Here is a 10062-nt window from a genome sequence, read left to right as displayed (position 1 = left end):
CAGTGCATGTACACACACACACACACACACACACACACCCTGCGGCTCTGACTGTGCTCCAGACACACAGTGCATGTACATGTACACACACACACACACACACACACACACCCTGCGGCTCTGACTGTGCTCCAGACACACAGTGCATGTACACACACACACACACACACACACCCTGCGGCTCTGACTGTGCTCCAGACACACAGTGCATGTACATGTACACACACTCACACACACACACACACACACACACTGCTCCAGACACACAGTGCATGTACACACACACACACACACAAACACACGCACACACCCTGCGGCTCTGACCGTGCTCCAGACACACAGTGCATGTACACATACACACACACACACACACACACCCCTGCGGCTCTGACTGTGCTCCAGACACACAGTGCATGTACACACACACACACACACACACACACACACACACACACACACACACACACACACACACACACACACACACACACACACACACACACACACACACACACACACACACACACACACTGGAGTAAATAAAGTGAACCTGCTGGTGATTTAGCCCCAAAGCCAGCAATGTGCTGAAGAGAGGGTGTTTTTTTCCTGGAGTTCTCTCCTCCCAACATGTCCCATTCTCAGGACTTTATGTGGCACTTTCACATCTTGAATCACCTTTACCTGCACCTTTGATCCTGCAGTGAGGGTAGACAGGAACTGATATTTGTGTCCATATTTACACAGATGAGGAAACAGGCTCAGGGAGCATACATGACTTGCCCAAGCTTGCCCCCTGGTCACCAGCAGAACACAGCCCCAGCTGTGTTCTCAGAGCACGGCCTTTCCTCTCCCCCAGGAAGCCCTCAGCTGGTCATCTTACTTCCTGATAAGTGGGGCCCAGGGAGACCAATCAAGTTCTCCTGGAAGGCAGAGTCCAGTGGCTCTCTGTCAACCCCAAGCCTCTTTGCCTAGGTCTTCCTTGTCAACTATCCTGGACTTTGAGAAGAGAGGGAAGAGAGTCCATTTTTCAGGCCACAGAGCATCTGAAATTGGGTTAAACCTTGTTTAACCACCAGTGTTCTGGGGAATCCCTCTTACTCTGGGTCCCAGTTTGCCCATATCAAATAAGTGACTCTTACTTGTCCATGATGCTATGAGAAGCTCTTTCATCTAACAATGAAAAATAATAAAATTCAAGAAATCTTTTATGATCAGTGGCAAAAAATGCACATGAATGATGAAAAAGAAAAAAAAAAAAAAAAAGGAACGTGAATGGAAAGGCCACTGGTGCAGGTGAGTATCATGTGCTCATAGCACCCAGAAGACAGGGTAGGGAGATGCCAGCTGAGGTGAGCTGCTGCCCTTCTTTCCAGAAAGCATTAGCTGCTACTCTTCACACCTCTCTTGACTGGCCTCCTTCAGGGAGAACTTGTGAAAGGAAAGCCAGTCCCAGGCCTGGAGGATAGGACCTTGCCCGCTTATGGGCATCATACAATACAGAGTCTTTAAGGCCTCAAAATGATGGGAGTTGCTAACACTTTGCTGAAATGAGGGGAGTGTGCTAAGTGGAAGAGAGGTTAGTGCCAGGATGAGCTAGCCAGTGCCACGTGGATGCTGACCCCAAGCACACCCTGACCACAGCCCATGCCCAGCCACTATAGGACTCCAACTCTCTCTCTTTATTTCTCCAGCTTTTTTCAGGACCTTTTGGCTCATTTGGTCCTAAAGGGCACTTCCCAAAGGGCACACTCATGACCTCAGCAACAGAAGAACACAGCTGCTAAGACTCAGTGTGACCCACATATATGACTCCTACATGCCCAGCAGTGATTGGTTGGCTCAGTCTGGCGAGGGCAGATAGGGGCGTGGGTCTCCAGGGAATGGCAGGGCTGGCACTCGGTTGTAGTGGGCCATGAGGAAGATGCCCGTAGTGCCGCAGACGAAGAGCGAAAGCATGGCCAGGAAGCAGACACGGTCCAGCACACGGCCCACCAGGAACCACTCCTCGTTCTCCTGAGGGCGGGAGGCAGGGTGTGGGATGACCAGTGGTGGCACCAAGACTGCCCTGGATCCCTCTGCCATCCTCGTGCTTCTAGCAGGTCTCCATTCTCCATTTCCTTGGGCCTTTATCCCATACATCCAAGCCCCAACCCGGCTTCTTCCATGGTCCCCTGGCCTAAAAGTCCCTCTCCCTCCCTGTTCCCAGCTCCACTTTCTCCAACCCACTGTCCTACCTTGGCCACCCCACTCATCCTGCCCCCATCTCAGGTCCAAGCCCAGGTATTCAAACCACCTCCACCCCACCCCACCCCTGGTTACGCTGTCAAAGTGACTTTGTTGGTGCCGGGCGCGGGCAATGAGGTTGCAAGCTTCCACACAGGCCTGGATGGCGGGTGCGGCCTGCTTCAGGCTGCCACAGAACTCCTGGCTTTGCCCCGGCTGTGGGCCTTTCTCTGGTGGGAGTGAGGGTAAGGTTTGGGAGTAAAACAGGCAGGGAAGGTGGCCTCTCCTCAGGGACCCCAGGCCTTCTCTCGCAGACCTGGACACTTGCCCAACACTCATCTGCTGTGCCTGGCTCCCCATCTGGAGTCCCTGAGGAGGAGTGCCCCCAGTGTCACATAGCCTGTGTCTCACCTAGCTTCTCCAGCGCTGCCCTCACCAGCCCATTGCGCTGCCGCTGCCGGAAGAGGAGTTCACTGCGAGGCAGGCAGAGGGCCGCCTCTTCCCCAGTGGTGATCAACCACCCCGAGGAGGAGCCATTCTGGAGCCGGGGCTGGGCATCCTGCACAGCTGCTGGGGCCAGTGGGCGAATGTGCATCCGCAACAGCTGGGGCAAGAGACGCAGGAACACCTGGAGAGGAGACTGTTCTGGGTGGCTTATCATGGACAGCCAGCACACCTGAGTGTTTGACAGCCAGGCTGAGCTTCGGAGCAGAAGCTGGAGGTTGATGCAAAGGGCTCATGCTGCAGGGTACCTGGAGGCAGTGTATTGGGACAGTGACTTGGCCATGGTACGGCTTGGCTATTCTGTATCAGACACAGAGTCTGGGTTCCCAAATGTTTGTGCACAACAGAATCAACAGGGCACTTGTTACAAACACCCAGATTCCTGTCCCCTGCTCCCCTATTATTCTGGCCTAGGATGCCTGGGGTGGGCCTGGGAATCTGCATTTATAATAAGGGCCCCAGATGACTGCTGCAGATGAGCTGCAGATCACACAGATTATGGAGCCAAACTGCCTGGACAGAATCCTGCCTCCTCCACTTTCTGGCTGTGTGACTTTGGGCAAGCTATTTAGCAGTTTCTTCTTCTATAAAGTGGAGATGATGCTAATCCCCAGCTGACAGGGGTTTTATGAAGATTAAATAAGTTAATCAATGTAATATCTCTGGCACCCAGTAAGTGCTCAGTATTATTAATCCATCTTAGCACATGCTTCAAGATGCACACAGGACAGGTTTGCTGCTGAATGCAGCTGGTGAGGATATGGCCAGGGATGTGGCACAGACGGAGGTTCATGTGAGTGGGCTGGGCAGGAGGATGCTGGAGTGGGCAGGGAAGGCCTTGCCTTGCGGACCCCTCGGGCCACGGAGTGTGTGTGTGGGGACCGCAAGGACACATTGAGCACGACCACAGCATTCACCACAATGAGGATGGTCACCACCAGAAGGAAGGTCAGGTACCTGTTGGGGTGGGGGTTGGCAGGGGCCAGGGTGGCCCTTAGGCACCCCATACCCAGATGCCACCCACATCCTTAGTGGCCACTCCCCTCAGGTCTCCTGAATTGGTGATGGTGGGGTGGGGAGATGGCACGAGGGCAGAGCCAGGAGGCCCCAAGAAGGGAGGGGTGGAGGTGGGCAGGTAGAGGACCAGCCTTACTTGCTGATGAGTGGCACCGCCTGGGAGGTCTCAGGTACCTTCTTGGCCACAAGGAAGAGGAAGACAGTCTGGGCCAGGAGCACATTGATGGCGACGGTACATTTCTGGCCACCCGCTGCCCGTGACCAAGAAGACCTCAGAGCAGGTCTCCACCTCCCTGCTGTGCGTCCCTCCCACCGCCCACAGAGGAGCCCCCTTGTCCCACAAGGAGCCCACTGCCTCTGGTCTTGGGTCGTGCTGCCACCCAGTGCCTGGGCAGGGCCTGCCTGTCCTCCCAGTTGTCCTCTGTGCTGCTGGATGGGGCATGGCCTCCCTCCCCCAGGCTCTCCGGGTACCCTTGGCAGGGAGGAAGTAGATAAGGATGGCGACGGAGGAGATGAGCACGCAGGGGGTGATGATGCTGATGACGTAGAAGAGGGGCTTGCGCTGGATGAGCAGGTAGAACACGACCTTTTGGTGGCCCGCCTCCTCGGCCGGCGCTGCCACGTCCAGCAGCATCTTGGCTGGCCGGTGCCGGATGGCCCACTCCCCGTTCTCTGCAGCAGAATGGGCAGGCAAGGGTGGGCACGGGCAGTGTGGGCCTGGCAGATCCCTGCAGCCCGCGTGACCCAGCCACAAGGGCCGCATGTGCCCTAAGGAGACCAGCAGAAGGGGCACCATCGAGGGACAGCAATGGGTAGGAGACTGGGTACTTGATTTCCTCCCTTCAGAACTGGAGTGATTGTCCTAGGGAAAGTCAGAACTTCACTGGACCTTTTTAAGAACTTATTTTATGGTTTACCGTTGTTTTCATCTTGAGTACACAGGAGGGGCATGACCCTGGTCTGGCCTTCTGCCCACAGCCAGGTCCAGCAGGGATCCTGGACGAGGCTGCCCAGGAGCCCCTGGGTGGGGGTTACCTGTGAAGGCCTCGGGATCGATGAAAATCCACTCAATGCTTTGACCGTCTTCCTGGCTCAGCTGCAAATTGATCTCGTTGGTGCTGTAGGTCTGGGACCTGGAAAGTGTAGAAGGAAAGAGGATAAACTTGAGTGTGGGTAGACCTGCCCGTGAGGTCACAGAGGTGGTCATCTGAGAGCAACTGTGGGCAGTTTTCCTTCAAAAAATACAGCCCCACACTTCTGAGTCCTCTATAAAACCCTGTGGTTTTATGTGGAGTACAGGGGGGAGTTTGAGTTGAAGGGCCGGGAGGCTGCAGCTCAGTGCTGTCACCTGGCTAAAGGGCCCAGGGCCACTCTGTGTGCATCCCTCTCACTGCCACCAGGGCAGGAAGGGCCAACGATTATGACATAGAAAATACATGCCTACCAAAGAGGACCTCTCAGGTCTGTTTATTGAGGGGGGTCTCCCTGCCAAGTTTCCTTGTAAAAAGACTGCTCCTCTAAAATACAGGAAAACTCTTCCCACATTTACAGATGAGGAAACTGAGACCCAGAGCCCCCCTCCCCAGGTGTGGCTTGGTGGCATACAGGCTCTAGCCCAGATTCCGGGCTAGGGCTCTTCCTTCAGAGGACAGCCCCGCTCTCTGTGGGTCTGCAGCATGTGGTGGTTTTGTGTGTGTGCATGTGTATGCCTTCTCACCCCCTCCCCCAACATTGATTTCTCCCCTTGGGGCACAGGCAGGAAAACTGAGGCAGTGAAGTAGGATGAGTGAGGGAACTGGGCTTAGCAGGGAGGGACTTGGGCACCCTCAGGGGTCTCAGCCTGAGATGGGCACAGAGGAGAGATGGAAACAGGCCCTTGCCTTTAGGTGGTACCACAGCTAAGGCCAGGGCCCCTCACAGCCCCAAGCCCAGCCCAGCCCAGCCCAGCCCAGTCCATCCCTGCCCAACCCAGCCCAGCCCAGCCCAGCGCAGCCCAGTCCATCCCTGCCCAGCCCAGCCCAGCCCAGCCCAGCCCAGCCCAGTCCAGCCCAGTCCATCCATGCCCATCCCGGTCCAGCCCAACCCAGCCCTACCCAGCCCAGCCCATCCCTGCCCAGCCCAGCCCAGCCCATCCCTGACCAGCCCAGCCCAGTCCATCCCTGCCCAGCCCAGCCCAGCCCAATCCAGCCCAGTCCATCCATGCCCATCCCTGCCCAGCCCATCCATGCCCAGCCCAGCCCAGTCCAGCCCAACCCAGCCCTGCCCAGCCCAGTCCATCCCTGCCCAGCCCAGTCCAGCCCAGCCCAGCCCAGCCCTGCCCAGCCTAGCCCAGCTCAGTCCAGCCCAGCCCAGCCCAGCCCAGCCCCTCTTAGAGCAGCCCCTTAAATCCTCCCCCACCCCATAAATGGCCTCACTGGAAGACGAGGGAGCAGTTCTGCCAGTCGAAGGGGAAGAAGGCGACGGAGATGGAGCAGGAGGAGCGGAAGATGGCAGGCGGCAGCCAGTAGATGCAGCCATCAGGGGACACGAGCACATTGCAGTAGAGGGCCACCTCGAAGACACCATCCACGCTGCGCATAGCCAGGCCGCCTGCTGAGGGCTCAGACCCTGTGGCCCCGGACCAACCCTCTGCCCCATGTGGATGGGGCCCGGGGACACCCACCCCTCCCAGCCTCCTGTGCCTCTGACCGGTCCCACCTGGAACCACCACCTCCCCCAGCAGTCTCCTGCCACCCCCACACCAGACAGCCTCTCTTGGGCCCCCCCAATCTCTGCTTCTCTTTTTCCAACTCTCGGTAATAACAGCAATGGCACTGATGGCGACTGACATCTGTTAAGCTCTTTCAAGGTGCCAGAGCCTGCGTGAAACACTTTTCTTACCTGTGCATTCACCCCTACAGCTTCTACAGGAGCTGTCATTGACCCCAGGGAGGGGAGTAGCCCACCAGGTGGCCCAGCCCAGAGGGGATGGAGCCGGGTGCAGCGAGGGCTGCAGAGTCCTGCCCTCAGCACGTGCTCTGTCTGCTCCTTCTCCATCCCCCCACGTTGTCTTGTGTGCGCACCGTCGGCTCACCTGTCTCTCTTCCCAGAGCCCCCTTATTCTACTAGGCCCTGACCCTCGTGCCCTTTGTCCCCCCAACCCTGCCTGCGTCCCCTCCTCACTTGTTCTCCAGCACGATGTCTGGCAGCCATACCATGGTGGACGGCACCCTCACCACCCACAGGCCTTCATAGTCTTGTGGGTCCCAGCGCAGGCGATAGTCACACCACTGCTGCAGGAGGACGGGCGGCTGCCAGCCTCTGCCCCCCACGGCACTCGCCACCAGGAATGGGAGTGTAACCCGGGGGACAGAAGAGGCAGGGCAGGGGCAGGAGCTCTAAGGAGACCTTGAGCCCCAAGGTGGGGGCCCTGATAGACGGGAGGGGGGCAGCAGGATGGCCTCTTACCATCTCTATCCAGACATTGGTGGTGAGGGCCTCCTCTCGCTCGTTCTGGAGGTGCGGAGTGGAGGGGTAAGCCCCCCATGGCTTGCCCTCTCCCAGGTGCCAGTCCCCACAGGCCACTAATAGGGCCAAGTGGCCCCTCGCCTCTCGAGCAGAATCCACCCCAACCAAGGGCGTTTCCCAGGCCCCCCGGCGCCTCCCCTGTGCAGCCCCCTCCCTCCCGGCTGCTGGAGCTGGCCTGCGCTCTCCCCAGCAGGTCCCGGGCATGGTGTGCTGACCCCCTCCTCCCTCCCGTGACTCACCAGGGAGATGAGGTTGGTGAGGGTGAGCTTCAGGCTGACATTGACCACGTCTGAATCATGCTCGGCGGGCCGCAGGTGGGGGTCATAGCTGTGCATCAGGTCCGCGAGCAGGCGTTCCTCCTGGTTCCGGCGATGGGCCCCTGCAACAGACGCCATGAGCCCAGCTGGAGGGCTTGGAGGCAGAAAGAGGGGGAGGCCGTGGAGAGTGTGCAGTGGAGACTCGGGGAGCTGGGGCCCAGTAGCCCTCCTGACCCTCCATCCCCTGAGGCCTTGAGCCCCTGCTCTGCCTCCCAGGCCCCGATTCTCCTGTGTCACACCCAGGCAGACCGCCAGCAGCAGCAGCAATAGAAGTGGTCCCCAGCCCCCAAGCATGGTGCCTCGGCTCTCTGCAGTGACAGGGGTGGGATGGCAGCTCTCAGGTCTGGGGCAGGGAGAGATGGGCTCTGGTGTCATGTAACAGCCTGCACTCCCACCCCGGCAGCCCAGCCAGCCAGGTCCAGCCGCACCAGCTGTCTGACCACAGCATTGTCAGCTGTTCCAGGATGGACACAATGCAATCTCGGGTTACCTAGACTTGGGAGGGGAGAGAGGGCCCCCAACAGAAATGATCCACCTTCTGTCCCCACTCCCAAACTCAGTTGTCCCAGCCCTACATCCGTTTTCCAGCTGGTTGGCTAAGGATGCAGCCAGGGACAGGTGGCGTGGGAGAGATGGGCCTTGACTGAGGCTCCAGAGGGGGCTGATCCTGCTCCCTCCTGCCTTGTTCGTGGAGTCAGGATTTGGGGAGGTGTGGAGGCTGGTTTTGCATGTGAGTTTCTCTGGGATGTGGTTGAGGACTCCAAACCTCTCTCACCAGCCTGACATCTTTATGGGTCACTCACTGGGCCAAGACTCTGTGGGTAAAGTGTCTTGGAGAAAGATCATTATGCCCTGCAGCTTGTGACACCTCAACGCAGGTTAGAACGCTGGGTTGGACTCTCCGTGCCTTGAGACAAGGGATACAGACCTAGTAAGCTCTGAAGTAAGAAGAGCTGAGAAAGTTCTGGAACTTGTGACTAGGACAGCCCCTGAATAGGGGCTCCTCAGCGGGGCCTCAGGATTTATGCAATCATCCGGCAGGCTCGTGGTGCCCCCGCACGTGCCGACACAGCGCTAGGCCATGGAGGCCCAGGGGCAAGCCCGAGCTGCTCCCGGGAACTCACAGTCTCCTGGGGCAGGCGGACAAGAGTCGAGGTTGTAGCCCCAGAGAGTCAGATGAGGGGACTCAGAAGGGGAAGGAAGAGCTGGAAAATGAGTTCCATCTACGTTGTGCTTTATGGTCCAGAAAGGGTGGGGATGAGGCTGGTATAGGAGCCACGGGCTTTGCTGCTGGCTGTGGCCACAGGCTCAGACCACTTGCCTTCCGGCCGCCTATCCCAAGCAGACAGGTCAGCGTGTCTCGGTACATGCACAAGACAGAGAACTCAGGTTTCCATATGTGGCACCCACCCTCCAAGCTACCACCAGCATCCAGGGGGACCGGGTGATGGAGGCCTCTGAGGGCTGGAGGGAATGCACCATTTGGGGACACATTCCCCTCCCCAGTGAATGATGTCTGTGGCATTTGAATGTGTTTCAGAAAACTGGAAGTGGGCCAAAGTGCTCTGTCTTTGGAGACCCAAGGGAGGTTGGCTCAGAACCCAGTGCTTGCAGTGGGACCTCAAGTACCTCCTGTCCTGGCCAAGACTTCATGGGGGCGGGGGGTTGGGGCAGTAGTGGTGGCATCTGCCTTCCCCAGTCATCTCTGGCATTGAACCTCTTCCACTGAGATACTTTGGGTGGCTTGGCAGCCATCCTCATGCTCAGTCCTGCTCCAGGCCCCGCACCCTTCCAAAGCTTCACTCCTACTGTGCATCTGTCTGTGTAGCCCACTTGCCCTGGAGTTTCCAAGCCTCACTTCAGGGACTCCCTGCCTTCCCACTTTGCCCTCTGGTGCCCACTCCACCCCCTCCCTCCAGACTCAATTCCCTCACCCTTTTTTGCAGAGCACATCTCTCCACCTCTCTGCTCCCCTCCAAGCCCACATTTTGCCAAAGATCCTTAATGGCCTCCGTGGTCAGAAAGCAGTGCCAGACAGTGGACCAGCTCTACTCCTCAGTCCCCACCCCACCCCCAGGGGGTCAGCTGATGCTTCCACATCTCTGACTTTCTTTTTCCTTCCCCACAAGAGTCTGAAAGGGAGAAGGAAGATTATGGAGACTCATTTCCCTTCTGGTATGAATTATGCTACCTCCCTACATATGAAGATATGAACTCCTGTTTTCTCCCCTCTTCGTGCTCTGAGAGGACTGTGAAACCTCCTCTCAGGAGGGCGAGTCATCTGTGAGAAGTGGGTTTCCTGGAGGGGCTAAGTGTGGAGGAATAGGACCCATTAAGAGAAAATCATTTGTAGACATCACTCACTGTCTAACAGCTAGTCCTCCTTTGCAGCCTAGTATTTTAGAGATTGGAAAAGCTAAACACTCATTTCTAAGGCTTCCTTGCAGATAGGGGTAGCTGTGTGATGTTTCAGCCATTGGGATGTCTGCAGGGC

At 57.5% G+C, this 10062-nt stretch overlaps 1 protein-coding gene across 1 annotated transcript; it reads right to left on the bottom strand.

The window, feature by feature from the left end:
• Nucleotides 1-1669: 1669 nt before the first annotated feature.
• CHRNG (cholinergic receptor nicotinic gamma subunit) lies at nt 1670-7890 on the bottom strand. The gene is made up of 12 exons (XM_063109815.1): nt 7808-7890; nt 7491-7630; nt 7192-7236; nt 6907-7016; nt 6159-6314; nt 4780-4877; nt 4216-4416; nt 3881-3995; nt 3570-3684; nt 2635-2851; nt 2320-2453; nt 1670-2013 (listed from the first exon to the last, which is right to left on the bottom strand). The coding sequence occupies exons 1-12, from the start codon at nt 7860-7862 to the stop codon at nt 1840-1842; spliced, it is 1560 nt and encodes a 519-aa protein (XP_062965885.1). The 5' UTR covers nt 7863-7890; the 3' UTR covers nt 1670-1839.
• Nucleotides 7891-10062: the final 2172 nt, after the last annotated feature.

This window comes from Cynocephalus volans, chromosome 1 (genome assembly GCF_027409185.1).
Source record: "Cynocephalus volans isolate mCynVol1 chromosome 1, mCynVol1.pri, whole genome shotgun sequence".
NCBI lineage: Eukaryota > Metazoa > Chordata > Mammalia > Dermoptera > Cynocephalidae > Cynocephalus > Cynocephalus volans.
The sequence above is the reverse complement of the archived record's forward strand: the minus strand, read 5'-3'. Positions and strand labels throughout refer to the sequence as shown.